The 27,715-nt window shown below is 36.5% G+C and overlaps 1 protein-coding gene across 1 annotated transcript; it reads right to left on the reverse strand.

Annotated features, from left to right (window-relative positions):
- Positions 1-287: 287 nt before the first annotated feature.
- Defb110 (defensin beta 110) lies at positions 288-9,317 on the reverse strand. The gene is given in 3 exon segments (XM_051204290.1): positions 288-415; positions 5,312-5,380; positions 9,263-9,317. Coding segments are annotated over 3 exon segments (252 nt in total).
- Between the last annotated feature and the right edge of the window lie 18,398 nt (positions 9,318-27,715).

Below are 27,715 nucleotides of genomic sequence, written 5' to 3' on the forward strand. Positions count from 1 at the left end.
CATATATTTTCCAAGTAATCATTTAAGAATCATAAAAGCAAACACATGTCCACACAAAGTCCTTATAAGAAATGTTCACAGCACTTTTTATAGCAATAGAAAATATGCAGAAGCAATCTAGCTATTCTTCAAGAGATGCACACAAGTATATACTCCAGTGTGGCTACACAGTGGTTTACTTCTCAGTTCTCAAACTTCATAACGTCTGGCTACCAGTGGCATTCGAGTCAGGATAAGGTACACCTCTTTTCCAGACTGGACATTAAGTAGCACGTGTGTGTGGCAGGTTATATACAACATGTCTTCTTCCTTCTGATGCAGTATCCATAATCATCCTCATCACAGTAGGTCTTACACTTTCCTCTCGCCTTTTCCCACCTCTCAAGTCTCTACTTAGGCAGCATGCTACTTCTGGCTGCAACCACGGAAAAGAAAGACATGAAAGTAGAAGGAAACTCTCTGAAAAGAGAAAAGAGATCAATGGGAGGGGTAAAAAAAAGAGGAAGTTGGAGATGAATATGGTCAAGATGCATTTTATACATGTATGAAAATGTCATAATTAAGCCCATTGCCATGGATAATTCATTGATGTCTACTTCTAAAAAATTCATATGTATACATATAAAGTTACAGATATATTCTTTTATTTGAGTTAAAAATGCATGTTCTAATAACGAAGTAACTGTGTCTAGGAAGAAGAGCAACTGTACATTGTTTTCACAGTTCAGCAGTTGTTTGGGGAATGGATGAAACTACCAGCATCTTGGGTGTCCTGCATCATCATGGAACTCCTGGATCTAATTTTCTATTCTCCATTTATTAAACCAACTTCCTTGTCTACTTACTTATTAAACCAATATTTATACTTTTCACGCTGTATATATAGCATTTTACTACTTTAAAACAAATGTCATTGTATTCATTTTATGTTTTTATATAAAATTGAAACAAGCATGTTTTACATGTCAATCCTGGATCCTTCACCCTCCCCTCATCCCCTGACAACCCCAACCCCACCCCATCCCTTTTCTAAGGCCTTGCATGGGGGGGAATCTTCAAAGTCTGTCATAGCATTTGGATCATAGGCCCTCCCCCATGTGTCTAGGCTGAGGAAGTATCCCTCTATGTGGAATGGGCTCCCAAAGTTCATTCCTATACTAGGGATAAATACTGATCCATTACCAGTGAAAGACCCCAAGAGTTCAGAGCCTGTCGGGTGGAGGCCCTTGCCCCAAGAGAAGAGACCAGACCACTGGATGCAAGTGCAAGAGGCTGTTTAATGTTTACACACAGGTACCTGTGGATGCTTCAGTCTTTCAGGAGACTGAGAGCTTGCGTGGTTAAAGCATATGCAGCTTATATAGGGTTGGGGTGGCAAGAAGCAGGCTTACAGAAGCAGAAGCATGGTTATAGGGACTTCATTGTTTCATCTAAATATAGCGATTGTAGTTAACCAAGGACAGTTGGTTATTCGGGTTGGGCACGAAGAATACAAAGAATTCAGTTATGACTATCTCAGCATCCCTGATACCGTCCTGCTGACCTTGCTTTGGTCTAAGCTGCAGACCACAGATATCTGGTTGGCGTTGGATGAGAGCAGCACCTGGTTCCCTCCTGTACTTTTCCCATAACTTGACCTTGGCAAATTGGCAAGAGCAGTTCAAACAGGCAATATGCATAGTGGGGTCTTTCACCAGAGGCACTATAGACTGCCCAGTCCTCCTAACTAACACCCACATTTAGGGGTTCTGTGTTGGTCCTATGCTTTAAATTGTCCTATATGTTTGGGTATGTTGTGTCTTCATCCTCCTTGAATTCTAGGAAGACTTTAATTTCTTTCTTTATTTCTTGTTGACCTAGGATGCTGCAATTGTGCATTGTTTAATTTCCATGAGTTTGCAAGGTCTCTGCAATGTGTGTTGCTGGATTCACATTGGTGAATACAGGTGGGCGACTGTGTGTAAAAGTTTTAAAATGGCCCTCACTACCTTGGTCACCCTCACCTGCTGTGGAACCTGTTATGCTCTCCCATGTGGTCCCTTTCATTGGGACCCCACTCACCTGGGACCCTCACTTGGTACCCTCCCCTCCTTCTCCACCTTTTATTGTTATAACTGTAACAAAAGAACATCGTTTTGGTGCCGAAACTCAGTCAGGCCCTCCTCGAGAACTCCGTCATCTGCTGGCAGACCGCAAGTCAGAGGCGTTTGGGGACCCCAAATATGAACCCACAGTCCAGTTCCATCCACCCATTCGCTGGAAATACCATTGCATAATGACTACAGTTCGGTCTCAAAGAGACACCAGATTCCATACTGCCAGGATTACGAAGAAACAACCAGCTACCAGGATGTGGTGGCATCCCAGTTTTCTCAGATCCCTCAAAGACAATCAACACCCCCAAGTCTGCAGGCCGTGGTCTTGAGAACACAACATCCTTATTCCCTAACCTGCCACGCTTAACTCCTCACCTTTTTAATAAGTAAAAGTGGGAATGTAAGGATTCAGGCATTATACTGGCCTGCCTCTGTCACCTGGTAGAATGCACTCAGGCAGTACTCTGGTCAGCCCAGGGTTCCATGAGTACTAGTCTGCACGCAGGTGTAAAGGACCCTTTTAAAAGACAGACCTCTGCCCACTTATACTCTCTTTTGCTCTTTTGCTCTCTCTTTTTGCTCTCTCTCTCTCTCTCTCTCTCTCTCTCTCTCTCTCTCTCTCTCTCTCTCTCTCTCTCTCTCTCTCCTGCTTTTGGTTGGCCACTAGCTAACCCCTCTCTCTTTTTCTCTCCCCCTTCTGTTCCCGGTACCTGTATGTCTCGTCCCTTCTCCCTCACTCCCCTTTCTAAATAAACTCCTCATTTAAGTTAAAAAAAAAATTGTAAAATGGTAAGTAAGTCTAGGTCAATTGCCAAGGAGTCTGGTAGAAAACACCATGGAGGGAAAAAATAGGATGAGACAGTCAAATTCTTTTTAGATAAGAGAGTTGAGAACAATTGAACTAATCAAGAAAAATCACATAAAGCGACTGAATTGTGAAATTAATTTGAGTCATGCACAGTACAGAGCTGCATGCATCAATATGAGGGTAAGGAAGAAAATGGAAGTGATGGAGGGGGTTTGTAAATCAGGTCCCGCCCTGATTTTAAAGATCCGAACACAGCATTTAATCTACTTTATAATTCCAGATCCCTTGCCAGCTCCACTCCTAGCTCTTCTCATTTTTTTTTCCAGTACCCCATTGAACATTTTAAAGAGACTTCCTAAGGCTTTTGCACTGTGCGAATTTGCTGCCAGCCTCCATATTTGTGAGTTCTACCACTCCCTGTTAAGAGACACAGTCCTCACGCTGCAGGAAATCACTAACACTTTGACTGAAACGAGTTGCTCTCCTTTCTCAGCAGTTCACAGTGTCAGCATATTCAACACAGCCAGTGGTTTTCTGTCTTCTCCATATAATCTCTTCTAAAATCCGTTCTACCTTTCCAAGTTCAGGTAGACAGAACTAAGTGAGTAATCCAGCTCAAATTTGTTGCAGTGACTGTATCCTTTCAATAAATGACAAAACTTACTTGGTGAGTGCCCAGACAAGAATCTTGGAGTAACCCTTGTGTCCCACTGGCAATCTCTAATGAACTCCAGCTACTTCTACTTAATATATCAAACATATACTCAGCCTTTGGAGTTCCCCACGCGCGTGCGTACATGCGTACATGCGTGCATGCGTGCGTGCATATGTGTGTGTGTGTGTGTGTGTGTGTGTGTGTGTCAGGCACCTCCATGAGTGTGTGTACATAGACACACATATGCCAGCTAAGGAAGAACATAGATACTTCGATATGTCCTGACAGTTGACATGCAATGTAACATGTAAATTGTGTAAAGATAATTGTCCAAACCACATTACTAAGAATGCTAAGGCAGAGGGAGCCTACTGCAAATGACTACTGTAAGATATAAAATCCTTTTCAGTGTATATGATGCAAGGAAATACATGAAATAATCTGACTTTGAAAGATATTAAAATCTGGAAAAGGAAAATACACAAAAGCTCCAGTGTATACTTAGAAAATAATTGCTTTGCTATGGAACACATGTATTCTTTGAATGAAAATTTATCTCTGTCTTTTCTCTCTTTCTGTCTCTCTCTCACATGCATGCACACACACACACACACACACTCACTCACACACACTACTGTATAACCTCTGAAGTGGCAACTTATTATTACCATGTATGTGGAATTATTGTAAATAATGTTTAGCATGAATTTATTCACATCTGTCATCTGTATCTGGATACAGGAATAAACTTATAGTGAGACTACAATAGAATAAATTATTTTTTCCTGTCTTTTTCTGATTAAAATTCTAGTCTACATGCATGTCTTTTATAATGTCCTTTTCCATTAACTAATTTGACAAAAATCTATTTTATAGGGTGAGTGAATATTTCACAAGAATTATGATTTGATGTAAGTTGCTAAATTGTATTTCTATTGTATTCCTATAATAAAAAATAGGAATTTGGAGTGGATGTTGTATGAATTTATTATGTAGAGTTACAGGTCAGAATTTTGTTTCGCTCAGAGGTGGGAGAGATATCGAGACTAAATAATGGAGAAAATATAAAGATGGGTGTTTCTTCCTTATGTGTATATCCTTATGTGATACCAGTTCTTTGGAACAAAGATCAGATTAAACTATTGGGCACAGTTTTTATTTTATACAAAATAATTATGTCTACATTCTCCTTTCTGAAATGCCCCCATCATTTTTCAGTCACAATTCTCTTCACTAAATAATAATCATGAGTAGATACCAGTGGTCATATGAATTTTCTTTGCTGCTTTGTTTCTATGCTTGATTATTCTCTTTATTAAGCCCTTTGTACCTCATGATAGTGGTCTATGTTCTCAATATCTAGTCTTCAAGCCTAGTAGTTCATAAATTTTCCACGGGGGGTAGTATATTACTAGTGCATATCTATTGGAGATATATGTCTTTTCTTTGACTTAGACTTTGCCATCATCTTACTGTGTGAACTATGCAAAATTCTGAGTACGGTTCAAGGAATGTTCACAATATGGACTCAGCTTCTTTTTGAATGCACCAATTAATATGTAATATAGAACAGCCTCTGAATGATGCAGGATCAAATTTTATTTCATTCTTGAAAGTTTTCTTGGGAATACTTGTTCTTCTTGATTTATATGTATCTTTTCATCTACCAGCTTTAATGCTAGAGGCAGCAGTGAACTCCAGGTCTTATGCAGTAAGCAATCCTATATTCAAATTCAGAGCAATAGATTTTACAGCGACCTTTCTTCATTTTGCACTCATTCCTCAAATCCAAGTTACCATACTCTGGAAACATCTTTTTGGCTGTAAGAAGGAAAGATTGGATTGAATTAGGAAACTATATATGACATATCCATAAGGAGTAAAAAAAAAATTGTGTGACCATTTTCAAATGCTAGAGAAAGTTTAAGTGAATTCATTATTGCCTTATAGAAAGAGTATTCTAGACTTCAGAAAGTGAGTAGGTGTTTATGAATGACTGGGTGGTTACTCAGGAACACATTCTGAAGAAAATGGCAAACACGGATCATGATTTACATTGTGTGGCCTTTTTCCACAGCTCTCCATAGAATAAGGATGGCCTTTTCTGCTCTCATAAATAATCAACTAGACTCTTATTTCTTTTGAGTCCTTCCTTACTGAAACCTATTAAAAAACGCATTGCAACTTAATTTTAACTTTCAAAACTGTTGCGAATTGGGCAATGGTAAATATTTGTTTGTTCAAATGCTCGCAACTTTTCTGGACATTTTGTGATTTTTCTTTCACAAATATTTGAACTAAATTATATCTCTATGTCACAAAAGCATTGATCAAGGAGAAAATGTGAGGAGAGGGAGAGGGAAGGGAAAAGGAGCATAGAGGAACACACAGACACACACACAGACACACGTAAAGAGAGAGTGGTACAGGGAAATAGGGAGAGAGAGAGAGAGAGAGAGAGAGAGAGAGAGAGAGAGAGAGAGAGAGAGAGAGAGAATGTGCAATCAATTTCACCCTTACATGATTTTTAAAATTACCACAACACTTCTGAAAGAAGAACTGTTTAAAAAGGCATTTTCAGACTTCTCTTTATTGTGTTAATATTGCTAATGAATGAAGTGTGCTTAGGAGCCAAACCTACCCTGCCACTCTTTAATGGCATACAGTGTCATTGACACATATCTCCTTACACGTTGTATTGAAATGCTTTCATATTCAGTGAGACTTGAGCTTATAGTCTGCATAAAACATGAAATATTTTCTTTATTTTTGGGGAAAAAGAAGTTGACTAACTCCTCCTTTGCTTTCAATTCCTTTTGAGTCAGTAAAAACAAAAAAAAAAAAAAAAGAATGATTGAATAATTTGTAGCTGTGGTTATTAGCAGGTTCTACAAATACTGATATTCTGCCATGGTGAATTTTGTCATGTCTTTGTCTAGAACTGCAAAACTGAAATTAGAGTCCTTTCTTTTAAAGGCAGGATTTCATTAAAATCAGGCTGACTTCAAAATTACTATGTAGCCAGAGATGGTCTTGAACTCCTGATCCCCTGATGCTGCCTCTGCAGTGTTGGGTTTACAAGAGTTTGCTGCTATACCAGGTGGTTATTCTTAGAAATAACTCTGGAGAGTTTTGGCAGGCTCTACGGTAGCCTTCTCATCCTAAGCAAAGTAGAATTTGTGGTTGAGCAAATATTTGTCTTGAGTGACTTGTTCTGTGCACTGTGGGTAATTTAGCTGCCTTTCCGAAATTTACCTAACTGTTGCCAGTAGTTCAATCTATGACAAACGTTCTCCAAGCATTTCTTAATGTCTTCTCAGGTGCAATGTCACTCCTAATGGAGAATCAGTGTTTTAATAATACTGTGGAAAGACAAATAAATAGTCCTTTGTGTTCAATGCATGAATCACAAAAGTATCCTCACTCTGAAGCAACTGCTTATGTGTTTCAGAAGAATGCCACTCCATTTCTTTATCACTTATATTGTTCTAATAGTCTCAGATGATAGAGATTTCTTTAAGTAGTACATGTATTTAATTAATTAACAGAATTCTTCCCCAAATACTTCTTTCACCTACAACTTCTATGCATTTTTATTTGTTTGCTTATTTTATTTTTTAGATTACCATGAATATTTGGGGTATCAGTGAAAAAAAATAATGTGATCCTTTTGATACAAAAATATGCTGTCCTGTATTCAGAACATATCAGATTTTAAATAAAAATGTTCATTGATAATAAAACAATTCTCCATTTGACAGAAAAAAATGAAAATAGTGGAGCTATAAAAGTATCCAATTTCTAGAATTTCTGTGCATTTATAGTGTCTAAAAACTGCAGATGAGACTAAGTTACACTAATGGAATTTTCTTGCATAGAAATTTTGAGGACATTAATCAATGGTAGTATACTTATAATTCAGCTTTAAATAAGAATTTTCACGTAAATAATATTTAAGTTTAAAGATTCAGAGGTAGGGGAGGATCAAATCAAAATACTCTGGACAGCTGTGACTAAACCTGAAATTCAAGCCAAACAGCCCTGCATGAAGCCCAATAATTGGCTGAGGAGCTGTTGACAGTTCATGGCTTCTAGGGGAGTGCTTTTAAAGAGTGTGGTCTCTGGATGTTTGGTCATACTGTGAACACCCAAGTACATGGAGATCAAAGATTTCACTCATGTTTTACTTATGTTTATTTTACTTATGTTTATATGTGTGTCCCTGCATTAGAGGTTATGTGCACCACACATATGAAGGTGAATATAGAGGCCAGAACAGATTATTAAATTGCCTAGAGTTGGGGTTCAGGGTTGTCTTGAACTGCCCAATGTGGGTGCTTAGAGCTGAGGCACTGATCTCAGGTCCTCTGTAAAAACAACAAGCATTCTTAAGCACCAGTGACACTGTTTTTATTCAGTTCCATCCTACTACTATAAGTTTGGGAAAGTAAGCCTATTAGTTGCTTCCTAAAAAATTGTGTAGTATGCCTTTCCTGATAGTGAAAAGAAAATAACATCCAGATGAGTGACAATTGTTTTTTTCATAGTGCTTTTGTCTGTGATAACAAGAGTTCTCTATAAGGTTAGTTCATGTATAATTTTAAAGCAGTCATAGTCTTTGAAAGTAAAAGAGAAATACATAAGAGCATTGACAGACAATATAATTAATGCTACTTTATCATCTAAGTGATGTATACTTTCCAATCCTGTATTGCATGCAAATTTATCATTTTGTTGAATAAATGGATAAGTAACTCTGGTTACTAATAGTGGTATCTGAAGAGGTATGTGATATATATGCTTGAAATATATATATATATATATGTATATATATATATATATGTAATTATTAACTTGTATTACTTATTGCAGAAAAGTAGGGAAATGACCTATTATGTATTAGAGTCCATATGGAGTCTGTTTTGTACAATGGGTAGACTGTTTGAATGCATCAGCTACTTTATTAATGTAAAACCAGATAAAATATTGAAGTCAGCATTCTTAGTTTGCTTTTTTACAGTTAATGAACACATATAATTTCATAAGAAGACCAGTAATTTACACTATCCTGCTGGGAAAAGTTAATCCTTCAGGGAATTTTTTTTAACCAAAACACAGTAGATAATATAGACAAGAAATAAATAAAAGAAAACCAACAAGAAATGTAACTGGCTTGTAATCCTGAGAAAACTAACAAAAAGCACTTAACTAATACTCTATTGTTGTAGAGTACAAAAAATGAATTAAATATTTGGACACTGAGCTATTTACACCTTACAGTTGATAATGCTCAACAATAGTTTTCAAAAAAGTATAAATCCACCAGGAATGAATACTTAACATATATAGGAAGAATGTGGTTATTTTAATTTTAAACTTTATGGTAATTTCAGATTTGAACATATTGGAGTCTGAACACAGTGGAGTCCAATCCTACCATTTGTTATATTTTGAAAATACATTATAATATCCATAAGCAGAAAAATAATATTAATATAATTTTATTGGCTACACTATAGTTTCTTCCTATCTCACTGGGTTTCCCACTAGTAACTATTTTTTTTGCAATTCAAAAATTCCATAGTAAATCTATCAAAACAATATTCTCATTCTTACTTTTAAAAAATAATTTTTAACAAACAGCAAGTGATGCCTTCGTAAATCCCTTTCTACAAATACCTCTGACAATTGCTTTCATATTACCTTGTAAAACTGTGACCCAAAAGAGGAGAATAAGGAAAAAGAGATGAGTCTTCATGGTACAGTTTCTTAGGCAAGAATTGACAACTGATCTTCTTAGGAAAGTCAGTTTGCTTTGCAGTCAGGAAGCAATGAGTACTTTCATTTATAGATCTTCCTGGGAAGGATGTTTAACTACTGAAGCTTGTAAAACCCAAACCCATTTGTACACGTGGGGAATGTTTAACTACTGAAGCTTGTAAAACCCAAACCCATTTGTACACGTGGGTGAATTGTGCCATTTTCAAAGATCATAGTCATAAAATTATTACTAGTAAATTTCCTCAGGAAAGCAAAATCGGCTTGGATTAATTTTAATGGAACTTACCAATAATAGTTTTCTGAACTGTTTTAATAAGGAATATATGTTAAAAATGATTGCTAAAAGGATAATGTTGAAAATTACAGCTGCAGGCCTTTAGTTATATGGTATTTGTAGTACTAACTATTCAGAGGTGCCTATCATTAAATCATTCAGTGTTGTCTCAAGATATTAGAACTGTAGATTATGTTTGAATTCTTATGTTTTACAATTTAAGCATCTAGAGGCCTGGAGACCCAGTGATTGTTTCAATAATAAGATGCAATCATTTGTATATAAGATAGTGAGGAATTCTGTATTCACTGGTGATTTTGGGGAAGACTTCCACACATTTTAATGACAGCTTATTATTAACAACTACCCATTTAATTTCAACCTTCAAATCTAATACTTTTTATCATTCATTTTATGGATCTGAAAGTAATGTCAGATTCAATCTATGAACTTTTAATATCTTTAACATCTTATTTTACATATGGTAAAGTGAAATTGCTGGCAGTTGACCCAGCTTACAGAAGGTGATATTGTGAACAATGAAACAATGGATTCTCTGTTGTTATTGTTTGTTGTAAGTACTTACTTATTAATTTCCAACAGAGTTAGTTCAATCAAGATTTCAGAGTTCCAGGTTCACCCTCCACATGTCTGATTTGGTAGGTGCAAATGGAGATTTAGAAGACTAGGGAATGATATTGTTATTGAAATGGAATGTATCTTACACTGGTAGACCTGATCCAATTTTCCCATATAAATAATAAATATATGATAGGAAGGACAGAACACATTCATAAAGATTATGTGACTGCTTGGAGGTAACTATACAACTGAGAAAGGAGCAACAAGGATCATTGAACTTGCAAGCCTGATGATAATACAGGCAACAAATGCTTCATGGTATAGCAAAATAATAGAAACTAGAATAAAGCCAAAAGCCAAGGAAGAGATTCAGATTCTATGGAGGAATACATCCTTCCCAAGAAAGAATAAAGCTTGGAGAATTGATTATTTCTGAACTGGAGTACAAGTTCTTTGATATCTTACTAAGTAACATTTAATACATGGATATTATGGAGCATTGACAATTAAAATACAGTAGTTGATTTCTAATGACACTAATTACTGAAAACATAGGATACCATGAAAATATTTATATTTTGGAAAATAGTGTACTAATGTAGCTTGCACCTAAAATACAGATGAATAAAACCCAAATCCGAGGACATTTGCCCATTCCCTTGCCATTGGTTATATTGAAAAGATTTGCAAAGAAAGCACATACAGCCACTAACCAAAATGAACTAGAGAGATGTTAAGACGTTATGATAAACTTGGTTCTTAGAGAGAAATTACTATGAGCATTATGACTTCATGTAAGGATAATATGAGTCTATCAATAGTTTATCAATAGCGCACGCGCGCGCGCGCGCACACACACACACACACACACACACACACACACGGCAATATACAATCCTCAAAATACATTGAGGTAGAAATGAATGTTACAAAAGTGAATGAAGAAAGGAGAGATAATATAAAGACACCTGAAGCAGTATGCTCTACTTTTAATAATGAATTCTGTAAGTACAATTTGTAAAGAGAAAAATATTGATACATATATAGAATTTTCAAATCATCAAAAAGTTACACACATGCATGTACACGCGCACACACGCGCGTGCGCACACACACACACACACACACAGATAGAGAGAGATAGAAAGAGATAGATATGTTCTTCTCTAGCTGTCATGGCACATCTCTTAAAGAGCCAATATACTAAAGACACAAATAGGTACAAACAAATTTTGAAATGAAAATGAAAAGAAGCAGAAACCTGCAGCTAAACACTGAGCTGAACTGGAATACAAATGCAGAGAGAGAGGACAAGACCAGGCTACAGTAACCCACAGAGACAGCTGACTTGGACAAGGAGGAGCTAATGAACCCCCACACTGATAACTGGGAATCCAGCATTGGACCGACTCAGACCCCCTGAACATGGGTCTCAGTTAAAAGGCCTGGGAAGTCTAAAGGACATCTGACAGTGGAATCAGGATGTATCCCTAGTGCACAAAAGTACTTTGGGAGCTCATTCCCCATGGAGGGATACTCCCTTAACCTAGAGGCAAGAGAGAGGGCCTAGTCCCTACTCCAAATGACTTGACAGACTTAGATGACCCCTCCAGAAAGGCATCACCTACATGTGGAGTAGGGGGGAGTGGGATGAGAGGTTGGTCAGGGTGCATGGGAGAGTGGAAGGGGGGAAGGAGGGAGGGACGGAGAGGAAACTGGGATCAATAGCTAAAATAAGAAAAATAAATAAATAAAAAACAAAAAAGAAAATTATGTATTTCTAATCAATCAATGAAGAACATTTAAAATGTCATAGGCATCTGATAATTAAATGATAGAACTTTAAATCAATTGTGTCATAAAATTTGATCAAAAGGAATACATTTAAGAAGAATGATAAAAATATAGTCTTAATATGCTTGACTGATGGATTAACAAAGAAAAGCATTTTCAGCTCTTACATTTTGCCCACTGAATGATGGCCCTAACTGTATAGAATACCACACCATCATTTTTTTTGTTTTTAATACCTGTTTATCACCAAAAGTCAAATGAGTCTTTTATAAGCTGTATAAAATTTAGTCTTTTCTTTATTTATTCCTCTCTCATATATTAGATTCTAACTGTAGATTCCCTCCCTCCACTCCTGTCATTCCCTCCCCCTAACCTCACCTTTTCCCCAGATCCACTCCTCCTCCAGTTTCCTTCAGCAAAGAGCAGGACTCTCAGGGAAATCAACCAAACACAGCATAGCAAGTTATAATGAGTGTGGATGAGGCAACGCAGTAATAGGAAAAGGATCCCAAGAGCAGGCAAAAGAGTCAGAGAAAACCCCTAATCTGACTATTAGTATTCCCCAAAGAACATCCAGCCTCACAACTGTAATATGTATGCACAGGACCTAGCTCAGACCCATACCAGATCCTGGATTGTTGCTTTAGTCTACATGAGCCCTTATGACTCTTGCTTAGCGATTCTGTTGGCTATGTTCTTATGATGTCCTTGACATCTCTAGCTCCTTCAGTCCTTCTTGGTTCCTTTCCTCAGAATTCCCCTGGTTCTGCCTAATGTTTGACTATGGGTCTCTGTATTTGCTCCCATCAATTGCTAAGTGAACTGATAACTGGGCTAGGCACAGAACTATGAGTATAGCATATACTCATTAGGCATAATTTCCTTGATTCTTTTGCTGTTGTTGTTGTTATTAGTGTTTGGTCCCATTTTAGGTCTCTAGCCTATCCAGACTCTGGTTCCTAGCCATCCAGGCAATGTCAGGCATGGGCTTGCTTCCCTGGTGTGGGCATCAAGTTGACCCAGTCATTGGTTGGCCACTCCCACAAGTTCTGTGCCAATATTAAGTCAGCACATTTTGTAAGCAGGATCAATTATATATTGAAAGTTTTGTGTCTGACTTGGTGTCCCAGGCTCACCACTAGAAGCCCTGCTTTCTTAGAGAAAATGGATAGTTCAGGCTCTATATTTCCCATTACTAGGATTCTTGCTTAGTTACTAGTAAGACTATTTTTGTATAACTATCATTTTCTGGTCATATGTTAATCCAGGAAGAAATACAAAAAAAAATGCTGGATATTTGTTTGTTTTGGATTTTTTCTTATTGTCTGTATTGCTTTGGTACCTGTCCTGGAACTATCTCTGTAAACCAGGGTGGCTTCAAACTCAAGAAGTCTGTCTGCCCCTGCCTCCCAAATGCTGGGATTGAAGGCATGCGCAACCAAGACCAGGCTCACATGCTGGATTTTTATAAGAAAAAATAAAGAGCAATGGTGAATATTTGTCTATATAACAAAGAAAAAAATCTTCAGAATAAAGGCAATTTCAATGAGCATATTCCAATGAAATATTTCATGAAAACGAAAGAAATATATTCCCTTCTTTAACTTTACCTGCTTGTTTGTAAAAATTTACTACTTGTTCCTTCATGTAGAAAACTGTCTGAAAGAGGTGACCTATGATTGAGTGTTTGAGGAGACAGGTATCATGGGGAATGGTACTCATTTACTTTATGGTGACCACTTATACCAGCACACACCTTGGAGAACCAGAGAACATAGAAAGATAAAAGAAAGTTGGTGTGGAGATGACTGGATATGAATTTTAGCTTCATTGTAATACAAGAAAATTTCAAAAATGTCAAATCTGTCTACCTGACTTAGTCTTTGTTGTAAATGCTACAGTATGGGGGATAAATAATTTCTGAACATAACCTTATCTCACCTCATTTTTCCAATCTATTATGTAAATAAAGTAAAATTCTTAATATATTTTGTGCACCAGTTAAATAAATATGATATTGCTTTTGCCTAATAATGTTCATGTATTTGATTAGTCAAATTAGATTACAGCTATTACCGTGTACCAGGCTTGAAAAATTCTTCCAATATTTTCTCTCTATAGATACTGTAAATAAATATAAAGTGCTGTTGTGTGGTTATATTAATGCAATGATTCTATGTCACAGACATTAATTTAGGAAGTCCTAATTCCTTGATGTTTAAGATTGATACCTATGACAATAATAGTAAAATTTCTCCCTGGGCCAAAGATGAACCTAAAAAGAGAAGGAAGGATGAGTCCTCCCTATGATTGATGTCTTGTAAGAAAGCAGGGGCTGATCTTCTGTCTTAACTTCTTTTCTCATTTAATAGGATGGGGGAATTCCCATCTTATTAGGAGCAATAACTGCTATGCCCTATGAATAGTAGCCATGTTAAGAGAGTCTGGAGAAAGCTGACAATGGCCAGACAACTATACCATCTGTTAAATTCTCTTGCAATGTTTTTTCTATAAGAAAGTATGCAAGTTACATAAAAGTGGGTATAAAATGATAGTATGATAGTTAATGACTTCACAAAAAATGTTTTTACTCTTCCAAAAGATGATGTTTTCTATTTATTCACATGTATTAAAGTCTATTGTGCTGACTATGGATCTCATTCTAATAAGTAACCAAATATTATTTCTGAAGGAAGGTTTTGATGATCTAATGAGACCAACACTGACTATAGAATTAAAGCAAAGATGGGTATGCTGAAGAAAACTCTTATCATTACATTTTTTTCTCCATTGTATTGGTCTGCATAGATCTGGCATTTGTTACCTTTGCTACATTCAGTTATTCACTATTTTTAATATTTAGACTTATTAGAACCTCACCACTTTTGATGAAAAAAAACTGCATAAAATGCATTTGCTAAATGATAGTCAGGGAACGAGAATAATCAAACCCGATGCACCACTTACAATGCAACTTCATGAATAAAAATTTGCAAATTAATTTTATCATCTTCTCTAACAAATTATTTTTTAACTTTCACCACTTAAATAAGACTTTTTCCACTTTCCAAACACATTTTATTTTTGAAAAGGGAGGGAAGGAGAGAGTGGGTGAAGTCAGAATTATCCTTAGTTGCTATATCCACTAAACAAAAGGCCATATGCTTCCTTGCTATTTTCCACTGAATATTTAGTAAAATTATAACCTTACATAAAAAAATATGTAGAAGGGGCTAGAGAGAAGCCTCTGAGGTTAAGAGCACTGGCTACCATGTCAGAGCATCAGGGTTTGATCAAGGGCACTCAAATGATGGTTCATAATAATCTTGTTTGCCCTATATTTGTAATATTAACTATGAAAATATAGCTATAGAAAGGAAATAAATAAATCTCAAAACCTCAATTTCTACCTTCATTTCTGGTAGTATTGTAATAATGTCACTCTAATCTTAGTGACATCTACTATGAAAGATACAACTTTTAAGCTACTTTATTAGAAATGAATCACAGGTTCCATTCATCGCCCTCACAATTCCCATCATCATTTTTCTTGGAAAAGAATTGTCACAGAATACATAAAGGAATGTATTGAAAGCATTTTGAAATAAACACCAATGATCCTCTAAGAAAGAAAGTAGTGCTAAGTATGAAATTACACATACTACCTTGTAAGTGCCTGATCTTACTTACCAGGCCAAGCTTACCTGATATAACCAAGAGGAATTAAACCAGGCCAGTTGGAAAGTCCTCCTCAAACCTGGGGCTATGACAATTTTTTTTTAGAGCAAATCAGACTTTATATACCTTTGTCAGAAACAGAATATAATGACAATTTCTAGGTTCAATACAGTTGTAGTTGTCAGTATACAACGATGTTTGCAAGCTATAAAGGGTACATAAGAGCAATTGAGATGTCAAGCTTCCATGCTTCCTTGACTACTAAGGGAACATGCAAAGACATACAAAGCAGCCTGAACTATTCATTGCCTGAAGGGATACCCCAGTTTCTCAGGATCTGGAACACAAATGCCCCAGGGTGCATAGACTCTAACCTGAAAAACCTATCACAAGGCTGCTAGGCCAGGCCAACACCATGGTTCCTGGCACTCTGTATCTGAAGGCATTATGTGGACTGTTACTAAGAGAAGCACTCATATTACATTGTTTGAGCCTTTAGCCTAGAAAACAGAGACCAAACTCTTTTTCATGAAGCCGAGTTGAGCTCACTACTCCCTTCAAGCTTGAAGAAAATTCATGTACTAATTTTTTCTTCCATGTATCTAACTTCCTGTTCCTTTGAATATTTATTTCATAAACTTGAACCCTTGAGACATTAATCTGTCTCTTGCCAGTTTTGCAAGTTCAAACTGTCTTTCTGTAATTCATGAAGTAGCTCTGCTTGATTAATCCCCCTTAGTGGGGGAAGTGTGAAAATAAGTATGAGTAGCACTTTATGATTTGGGTGGAGATGGGAGTGTTTTCAATGAAATAATCAGCAAAGAACGTGGAATTTTCAGCATGGAGATAAGAGCACATATGGAATCATAAGATACCTTTAACATCCATCTAATCTCACAGAACTTGCAAATGAGGAAACAAAGAACAAACTTTGTGTAGGAACTTCAACAGGTGTGCTACCATTTGGAGAAAATAACAGGATTTTACAATAACAAAATAATCAAGGGAAGACCTAACCAAGTTAAAGATCAGTTCCTAGTGAAGGAAACTGCCCAGAAGTGTTGCAGCAGAAGAGAGTGTGAGGTAGGCACTCTTGAAGCAATGCTACTTTTCAGGGACTTGCACATCAAGAACTGTTTTCACAAGTGTAATGTGATGTCTCTAAGGCTGAAAACCCAAGAACATCCTGTGATATCATGCAGACACCCATTTAATTAAACACAGAGAGTTCCTCCAGAACAGCATGTAACATTTCAACCCAACCACACAGCTACTTCAGAACAGGCTGTTCACTAAAACACCATAGTCCCTTTGATCCAACTCTATGCTTCACTGATATTCTGAATACTGATATTCATTCCATTTGTGATAAAATTTTATTTCATTATGTGGACAATGAAAGCTATGCCATTTTATTAAACAAAGAAACAAGAATGTCACACAATCAGCTGTAAAGGAAGAAAGGATGTTAGGGACTATAAAATTTGGACTGGAAAAGTTCCTCTAGTTAAAAGAAAAAAGAATTTATCTCTACTAGAAGGTAAAAAAGTGTTCTGGTATTTTCCCAGCAAAACAAATTCTTAGCTGAGATCTGTTTTCTTAATCTCTATGGCCATTCTATTCAGCTTTTAGATCATGCTGATAAAAGGATATTCTAGTGGTCTTTCACACACATGTAAGGTTCAGGGAAATCCATCGCAGAAGGAAAAGAACTGTAGCAAAAACCAACTTCCTTTTGATTTCATGAACTGTGGCACTGAAACTGAAATAGCATCTCCATTCTTATAAATTTCATTTTCTTTTGATTTATACAACAAGTTAGCATTCATAATCCTAAGGAAAAAGTTACAGTACAAATGCCCATAAAAGGCTTAATGAAAGCATACGCTCATTGAACAGGGATATTTTATATAGAAAAAGTCTCTGTCTCCATTCTTTGGAGGGGAGGAATGCCTGAGAGTGTAAATTGCTGAGTGACTGTGTATTTTGACATTAACAGGGCCTCTTGAGGACTATGAGATCATGTGGATCATGGTAATTAGGGAGACCTGTTACTCACATGGGCCAGGCTAAAGGGGAATGACAAAGTTCTCTTTGAGATTTGAAGTATAAGTGTTTATGAATAACAAATACTAGGAATTTCATCTTCTCCTCTTGGATATTTACAGCCTGAGGCTTCTTGCTTATATAGACCATGCAGTAGACTAGCTAACCCTTTACCCATGTTACATGCCTAATAAACACATGCAGGTTCCAGGTTGTGGTGGTATGGATTAGTGAACTCCACCAGATGCCAACGTCATTGAATGCATGTCTATGTGTCTGTACTTTCTTCATTCTGTTGCCATTTCTAGCCAGGCTTCTGGGACACAGACTGTCCAGGAGTTGGCATCCAGCGTGTGGAATATCCCATGTCCAAACCATGCTAAAATGAGAGCCTAGACTTTACTATAAAACTTTTATACTTAATTCTAAAGGGGCTCCTTCCCCTTGTTCGTTTCCCTCTCAGAATAACCTTGATGAATGGTTATTTCTATTTCTACTATAAAGAAAGTGATTTAAATGGTTATATCTATTTCTTCTATAAAGACAGTGATTTAACTTCTTAGGAAACCTATTAATTAGGTTATAATAACATCTATAACAAATCTATAACAAATTATTAAAGGCATGTACATGTGTTAAGCATAGTAAACATTTATTTGTTGTCTGTGAAATTAGAACTGTAGCATTCTTCTATAGAAGATTTTTCCTCTCACAGCCAGGATATCTTACACATCTTACCCCTTCAGTCCCTGTTGTGACCATTCAGCAGAGTTCTAGTATAGGTTTTTTTTTTTTTTTTGGTTAGGGAAAGGGATCAATAAGAAGAAAGGGAAGGGGGGACTGGCTTCTGGGGCAGGGCAGCAGTAGATTGGAGAAAGGAAAAAAGGGAGGGAGAGGAATGAGTGGAAGAGAAAGAGGGAGAGAGAGAGAGACAGAGAGAGATAGGAAATGAGAGGAAGAAGAGGGGAACAGATCTTGAGAGGGAGAGGGAGAAAAAGAGAAACAGAATGAGAATAAGAAAGAGAAAGAGAAAGAAAAGAGAGAGAGGAGGGGTTGGGAGTTGGAGGGCTTTTAAGTAGGGAGCAGAGTGGATGTGCACAGTTGGGGCTCTGCGTGGCTGCAGTCTAGGGTGTATCCTTTCAGAACCCCAGGGACAAGCAAGAGATGCCCGAATACTAACAGTTCTGTTTGAAGCATTTCTTCTTTGACAGTAATTTACATAACAAATGTCACCTGCCTCACAAGTCTTTTTGTTTGTGCTAGAAGGTAGCCCTGTGACCACTTTTTACCTAGATATGTCTATGAATTAGAAATACATGGGATTTCAAAATCTGGTCAGAATTAATCATATCTGACTTTGCTGTTGACCAAGTGTTCATTCAACTCTCCTTTGGAGAACAACCTTTTTTTTTTTAGTTTAATAAATATTTTGTTATTTAAATTAGAAACAATTTGTTTTACATGTTAATACCAGTTCCTTCTCTGTTCCCTCATCCCCTGCCCCAGAGACCCCCCCATCCCATTCCCTTTCTGCTCCCCAGGGAGAATGAGGCCTTCCATGGGGTATCTTCAAAGTCTGTCACATAATTTGGAGCAAGGCCTAGGCCCTCTCCTATGTGACTAGGCTGAGAGAGCATCCCTCTATGTGGAATTGGCTCCTAAAGTCCATTAATACACTAGGGATAAATACTGATGATGCACTACCAGAGGCCCCATAGACTGTCCAGTCCTCCTAACTGAAACCCACTTTCAGGGAGTCTAGGTCCATCCTATGCTGGCTTCCCAGCGCTCAGTCTGGGGGCCATGAACACTCAGTTGTTCAGGTCAGCTGTTTCTGTGGGTTTCTCCAGCCTGGTCTTGACCCCTCATCACTACTCCCTATCTGCAATTGGATTCCAGGAGTTTGGCTCAATGTTTAGCTGTGGGTATGTGCTTCAGCTTCCATCAATGACAGGATAACTGCTCTAGGATGGCATATAAGGTAGTCATCAGTCTCATTGTCTGGGAAGAGCATTTAGGCTAACCTCTCCACTATTACTTAGATTGGTAGTAGGAGTCATCCTTGTAGATCTCTGAACATTTCTCTAGTGACAGATTTCTCTTTAAACCTATAATGGCTCCTTTTATTATGTTATCTCTTTCCTTGCTCTCCTCTATTCGTGCCCAACTCAAACTTCTGCTCCCTCATGTCCTCCTCTCCACTTCTCACATTCTCTTTGTCCTAACTCCCTCTTCCCTCAACCTGCCCCCATCCCTGCTCCCAATTATCTTAGGAGATCCTGTCCCTTTCCCCTCTCTTAGAACGTCTTAGTATGTCTCTCTTAGAATCCGCCATATTTTCTTGTTTCCTAGCTTTCTCTGGTGGTGGGAAATATAGGCTGGTGATCCTTTGTTCTTTGTCTGAAATTCATCTAAGTAGAGTACAGGGATATATACTGGTTCCATTACCAGAGGCCTCATTGACTGCCCAGGCCTCCCACTTGACATCCACATTCAAGGGGTCTGGTTTGGTCTAATGCTGGTTCCCCAGCTGTTAGACTGGTGTCGGTGAGCTCCTGCTTGCTCAGGTCAGCTGTTTCTGCATGTTTCCCCAGCATGTTGTTGACCCTTTTGCTCATCACGTAAATTGCTTAAACATGTATCTTTAATATAGGTATCATTTGGAAAAGTGACTAGGTATAAATACAACAGATAAAGGAACATAATAGTTATATTTCATGAAACTTCCCATACTACATCACTAGTTTACCACTTGTTATTTCCTGTGTCAACTAAATAAAGGATGCCTTATGCTTTATCTGAGCTATAAAGTATAGGTTTATAACAATTTTTCACTTCACAGCATTGTGTACAATCATATGAAATGATAATATCCATATATATTCTAGTTTTTATTTCACAAATTTGTTTTTCATTTTTGTTAGTATAGAAGTTTATAGGCTTGTGGCATGTTAAAGTGATCTTTTAACTCAATAAAAATTTTCACTTGTAGTTTTGCATAAAGCATCCTTTTTTAAGAAAAATCCTTACGTGTCTTTTTGAGTAAGTAGGTTGTGCTGAGTCTTGTGCTAGATGGGAACATAAAAGAAATATTGCTGAATGCAGGTGGACAAATGTGTGTAAGTTCTAAAATGGAAACTAAGTCTAGGTCAATTGCCAAGGAGTCTGGTAGAAAACACCATGAAAAAAAAAAATAGGATGAGACAAATTCTTTTTAGATAAGAGAGTTGAGAACAATTGGACTAATCAAGAAAAATCATATAAAGGGTCTGAATTGTGAAATTAATTTGAGTCATGCACAGTACAAAGCTGCATGCATCAATATGAGGGTAAGGAAGAAAATGGAAGTGATGGAGGGGGTTTGTAAATCAGGTCCCGCCCTGATTTTAAAGATCCGAACACAGCATTTATCTACTTTATAATTCCAGATCCCTTGCCAGCTCCACTCCTAGCTCTTCTCATTTTTTTTCCAGTACCCCATTGAACATTTTAAAGAGACTTCCTAAGGCTTTTGCACTGTGCGAATTTGCTGCCAGCCTCTATATTTGTGAGTTCTACCACTCCCTGTTAAGAGACACAGTCCTCACGCTGCAGGAAATCACTAACACTTTGACTGAAACGAGTTGCTCTCCTTTCTCAGCAGTTCACAGTGTCAGCATATTCAACACAGCCAGTGGTTTTCTGTCTTCTCCATATAATCTCTTCTAAAATCCGTTCTACCTTTCCAAGTTCAGGTAGACAGAACTAAGTGAGTAATCCAACTCAAATTTGTTGCAGTGACTGTATCCTTTCAATAAATGACAAAACTTACTTGGTGAGTGCCCAGACAAGAATCTTGGAGTAACCCTTGTGTCCCACTGGCAATCTCTAATGAACTCCAGCTACTTCTACCTAATATATCAAACATACACTCAGCCTTTTCAGTTTCACGTGTGTGTGTATGTGTGTGTGTGTGTGTGTGTGTGTATGACAGGTACCTGTATGAGTGTGTGGTTGTGTGCACATGGGCACATATGCACAGCAAAAGAAGAACATGACATGCCTTCCTCTGTAGTCTCTTTATTCCCTGAGGAAAATTCTTTAACAGAATCTGTAATTCACCTTTCCACAAATCTGCAGGGCAGCAGTCTCCCAGACTCTGGCTGACTCTCCTCACAACCCTGGAGCTACAAGCACAGATAGACATGCTCAGTTTTTATTTCTGATATAAATTGAAACACATAAACGTTTCCTGCTAGTTCATCTTAAGCTCAATACCTAGGTCAGTGGCTTCCATGTACTGGTGACAGAGGATGGCTCAGAAATTGCCAGAGGTTTGATTTCTTCCAATGGAGCACTAAAGGGTGGGTAGGGCATACTAGGGCAGCCTGCTTTAAATGTAGAGATGGCTTCATTGTGGGTTGGAAAACTTCCAACAATCTTTAACTTCTCGGAAGTTCCTAAAAAGCTGAATTATGATGTTCCCTCTATTGATAGCATATTACATCTCTCTATTCTAGTAGAAGGCTTGTAGTAGTAATGGCTAATGTATTGGTTAGATAAAATCACACATTAATTTCACATTTGTAATTTTCTAAACCTTTCATGTGATTCATATATTCATTGAAGAAAATGTAATTTAATTTTTTCTGTAATTATTAATGTGTCTCAGCACGTGTGTGTGTGTGTAATAAAAATTTTAAATAGATAATTATTCTTACTAGACACAGAAATGTTATTTCTGACCACATGACAATATTAGTGGTTATTTTTTTCAATTTAAAATTTTGATTTCTGTGAGAATGGGCATTTTACTCCTCAAAGGAGATGTTTATCAATGTATGTGGCATATTGATTTTTGTCTTTAAGGAACAAGTACTGTTGGCATCTAGTAGGTAAAAGCCTGAGAAGCTTTCCAGTTGACCTGCAATGTAACATGTAGCTTTTGCAAAGAGAATTGTCCAACAGTGCCAAAGCAGAGAGAGCCTGCTGCAAATAACTACCATAAGATATAAAATCCTTTTCAGTATATATGATGCAAGGAAACACATAGAATACTGTGACTGTTGAAAGATATTAAAATCTGGAAAAGGAAAATACACAAGTGCTCCAGTGTGTACTTAGAAAATAATTGCTTCGTTATGGAACACATGTATTCTTTGAATGAAAATTGATCTCTCTCTTTTCTCTGACTCTGTGTCCGTTGCTGTCTCTCTCTCAGACACACAAACACACACACTGCTTTATAACATCTGAAGTGGCATCTTATTCCCATCATGTGTGTGGCACGATTGTAAATAATGTTTAGTATGAATCACATCCGTCATCTGTATTTGGATACAGGAATGAACTCACAGTGAGACTACAACAGAATAAATTATTTTTTCCTGTCTTTTTCTGATTTAAATTCTAGTCCACATGTATGTCTTCTATTATGTCCTTTTCCATTAACTAATTTGGCAAAATATATTTTATAGGGTGAGTGAATATTTCACAAGAATTTTAATTTGAAGTAAGTTGCTAAGTTGTATTGCTATGCCAATAATAAAATATCTGAATTTGGAGTGGATGTTGTATGGATTTATTATGTAGAGTTACAGGTCAGAATTTTGTTGTACTCAGAGGTGGTAGAGAAATTGAGGCTAAATAACGGTGAAAAATGAAGATGGGTGTTTCTTCCTTATGTGTATCTCCTTATGTAATACCAGTTCTTTGGAATAAAGATCAGATTAAACTATTGGGCACATTTTATATTTTATACAAAATAATTATTCTCCTATCTGAAATGTCCCCCATCCTTTTCACTCACATTTCTATACACTAAATATTAATCATGAGTAGATACCAGTGGTTATATGAATTTTCTCTGCTGCGTTGTTTCTATGCCTTGGTTATTCTCTTTATTAAACCTTTTGTATTTCATGATAATGATCTGTATTCTCCAAAATCTAGTCTCCAAGCCTAGTAGTTCATAAATTTTCTGCAGGGGGTAGTAAATTACCAGTGCATGCATATATATATATATATATATATATATATATATATATATATATATGTCTTTTCTTTGACTTTGCCATCATCTTACTATGTCAACTATCACAAGACACAAAATTCTGAGTATAGTTCAAGGAATGTTCACAATATGGACTCAGCTTCTTTCTGAATGTGCCAATTAAAATGTAATATAGAACAGCCTCTGAATGATGCAGGATGAAATTTTATTTCATTACTTTTCTTTATGGAGACACACATATCTTGAAAGTGTTCTGCGGAAGACTTGCTCTTCTTGGTTTATGTGTATCTTTTGATCCACCATCTTTAATTCTAGATGCAGCACTGAGTTCCAGGTCTTATGCAGAAAGCAATCCTGAATTCATTTGCAGAGCAAAAGGTTTTACAGCGACCTTTACTCATTTTGCACTCAGCACTCAAATCCAAGCTACCATATTCAGGAAGCCACTTTTTGGCTGTAAGAAGGAAAGAATGGCTGGAATTAGGAAACTATATATGCCATATCCATAAGGTGAAAGTTCTAGAAACAAAAGATTATAGTGTGATTATTCTCAAATGCTGGAGAAACTTAAAGTGAATTCACTATTGCCTTATATGAAGGGTATTCTAGACTTCAGAAATTATCTTGGAACTGAGTAGGTGTTCACAAATGACTGAGTAGTGACTCAGGGACACTTCCTGAAGACAATGGCAAACATGGTTTATGATTTACATTCTTTGTGGCTTTTTTTCTGCCGCTGTCCATAACACAAGGATGATGTTTTCTGCTCTCAAATAATCAACGTGGGTCTTATTCCTTATGATTCCTTACTGAAAACAATAATAAAATTCATTGCAACTTAATTTTAACTTTCAAAACTCGCGAGAATTGGGCAATGGTAAACATTTATTCAAATGCTCACAACATTTCTAACATTTTGTGATTTTCTTTCCCAAATATATGAACTAAGTTGTATCTATATGTAACAAAAACATTGATCAAAGAGAAAAGGTGAGGAATGCGAGAGGGAAGAGAGAAGGAGGGAGGAACACACACACATACACACATACACACACATACACACACACACATGCAAAGAGAGAGGGAGAAGAAGAAGGAGGGAGGGAGAAAGAGAGGGAGAAAGAGAGGGTGTAGAGAGAGAGAATGAGAGAGAGAATATGCATTCATTTTCACGTTTACCCGATTTCTAAAATTACCACAAGTCTTCTGAAAGAATAGTTGCTTAAAATAGGCATTTTTCAGATTTCTGTTTGTTATGTTAATCGTGCTAATGAATGACGTGTGCTTAGGAGCCAAACCCATCCTGCCACTCCTTCATGGTGTACAGTTCCATTGACATATACCTCCTTACACATTGTATATAAATGCTTTCATATTTCAGTGACATGAGCTTATAGGCTGCATAAAACCTGAAATATTTACTTACTTTATTTTTGGGGAAAAAGTAGTTGACTATCTCTGCTTTGCTTCCTTTTGAGTTGGAAAAAATACAAAACAACAAAAACAAAACAAAAAAAAAAAATGGATGATTGAAAAATTTGTAGCTAGATTTATTAGCAGATCTACCAGTACTGATATCTGATATTCTGCCATGGTGAACTTTGTCATGTCTTTGTCTAGTATTGCAAAACTGAAATTAGAGTCCTTTCTTTTAAAGACAGGATTTCATTAAAATCAGGCTGACTTTAAAATTACTATGAAGTCAGAGATGGTCTTGAACTCCTGATCCCCCTGATGCTGCCTCTGCCGTGTTGGGTTTACAAAAGTTTGCTGCTGTACCAGGTAGTTAATTTTTAGATATAACTCTTGGGAGTTTTGGCAACTTCTATGTTAGGCTTCTCATTATAAGCAATTGTGGTGAAATTATGTGAAATTGTGGTTGAGCAAATATTTGTCTTGATTGACTTGTTCTGCGCACTGTGGGTAAGTTAGCTACCTTTCCGAACTTAACCCAACAGTTGCCAGTAGTACAGGCTATGACAAATGTTCTCCAAGCATTTCTTAATGTCTTCTCAGGTGCAATGTCACTCCTAATGGAGAATCAGTGTTTTAATAATACTGTGGAAAGATAAATAAATAGTCCTTTGTGTTCAATGCATGAATCACAAAAGTATCCTCACTCTGAAGCAACTGCTTATGTGTTTCAGAAGAATGCCACTCCATTTCTTTATCATAAGAGAACCATTTTTACTGTTCTAGCAGCCTGAGATGATAGAGAGTTCTTTAAGTAGTACATGAATTTTAATTAATTTACAAGATGAATCTTTACATAACTATTCCCCAAATACTTCTTTCACCTACAACTTCTATGCATTTTTATTTGTTTGCTTATTTTATTTTTTAGATCACCATGCATGTTTGGGGGTATCAGGGAAAAAAGACAATGTGATCTTTTTGATACAAAAATATGATGTCGTGTATTCAGAACATATCAGATTTTAAATAAAAATGTCCATTGATAATTAAACAATTTCCCATTTGACAGAAAAAATAAAAATAGTTCAGCAACAAAAGTATCCCATTTCTAGACTTTCTGTGCATTTATAGTGTCTAAAAAATGTAGCTGAAACTAAGTTACACAAATGAAATGTCCTTGCATAGACATTTTGAGGACATTAACCAATGGTAGCATAATTGTAATTCAGCTTTAAATAAGAATTTTCACAAAAATATTTTCTTTAAAAGTTTGTAGGTTGGGGTAGATCAAATCAAAATACTCTGGAGAGCTTTGACTAAACCTGACGTTCAAGGCAAACAATCCTGCATGGAGCTCAACTATTGGCTATTGGCTTGAGGAGCTGCTGACAGTTCACTGCTTCTAGGGTAGTGCTTTTTAAGGGTATGAACTCTAGTTGGTCATATATACTCTCCACTCTCCACACCCAAGTACATGGGGATCACGTATTACACTCAGTGGGATGTATTTTACTTATATGTTTATAGGTGTGACCCTGCAATAGTAGTTTATGTTCACCACACATATGAAGGTGAATATAGAGGCCAGAACAGATTATTAAATCCTCTAGAGTTTGGGTTGAGGGTATTCTCTAATGTGCGTGCTTAAAGCTGAGGAACTGATTGCAGGTCCCCTGTAAGAACAATAAGCATTCTTAAGCACCTGTGCTATATGTGTTTATTCAGTTTCATTCTACTACTATAAGTTGGTGGAATATAAAGTGAAAGTAAGCCTATTAGTAGTTTTTCCTATAAAATTGTATAGAATGCCTTTCCTGATAATGAAAACAAAATAACATCCAGATACAGTGACAATTGTTTTTTTATAGTATATTTTTCTGCAATAATAAGAGTTCTATATAGTTTTAGTTCATGTATAATTTTAAAATAATTATACTCTTTAGAAGTAAAAGAAAAATACATAAGACTTTTGACACACAATATTATTGATGCTATTCCATCATCTAAGTGCTGTATAATTTCCAAGTCTGTATTGCATGCAAATTTATCATTTTGTTGAAGGAATGGATAAGTAACTCTGGTTATACTAATAAGGGTACTTGAATAGGTATGTAGTATATAGGCTTACTTATTGCAGAAAAGATAGGAAAAATGATGTTTTATGTATTAGAGTCCATATGATGCCTGTGTTATGTAACGGATATTAGGCTAGTCTTTTTAAAATGAATGAGTTACTTTATTAATGTAAAATTAAATAAATAAATTGTAGTCAGCATTCTTAGTTTGATTGTTTATAGTTAATGCATACATATGACTTCATAAGACCAGTAATTTGCTGTATACCTGCTGGGATAGGGTAATCTTTCAGGGAAATTCTTTACTAAAATACAGTAGAAAATAATGACAAATACGTAACAGAAAACTAACAAGGGATGCAACTGGCTTGTAATCCTGAGAAAAGAATAGCAAATACAAAAAAATAAATTAAGTATTATGACACTGAACATCTTACAGTTAATAAAGTTCAACAATAGTTTTCTAAAACTGTATAAATCCATCAGGAATAAATTCTTAACCTATATTTCTGGATAAA

The sequence above is a fragment of the Phodopus roborovskii genome, unplaced genomic scaffold (genome assembly GCF_943737965.1).
Source record: "Phodopus roborovskii unplaced genomic scaffold, PHOROB, whole genome shotgun sequence".
Classification (NCBI taxonomy): Eukaryota; Metazoa; Chordata; class Mammalia; order Rodentia; family Cricetidae; genus Phodopus; species Phodopus roborovskii.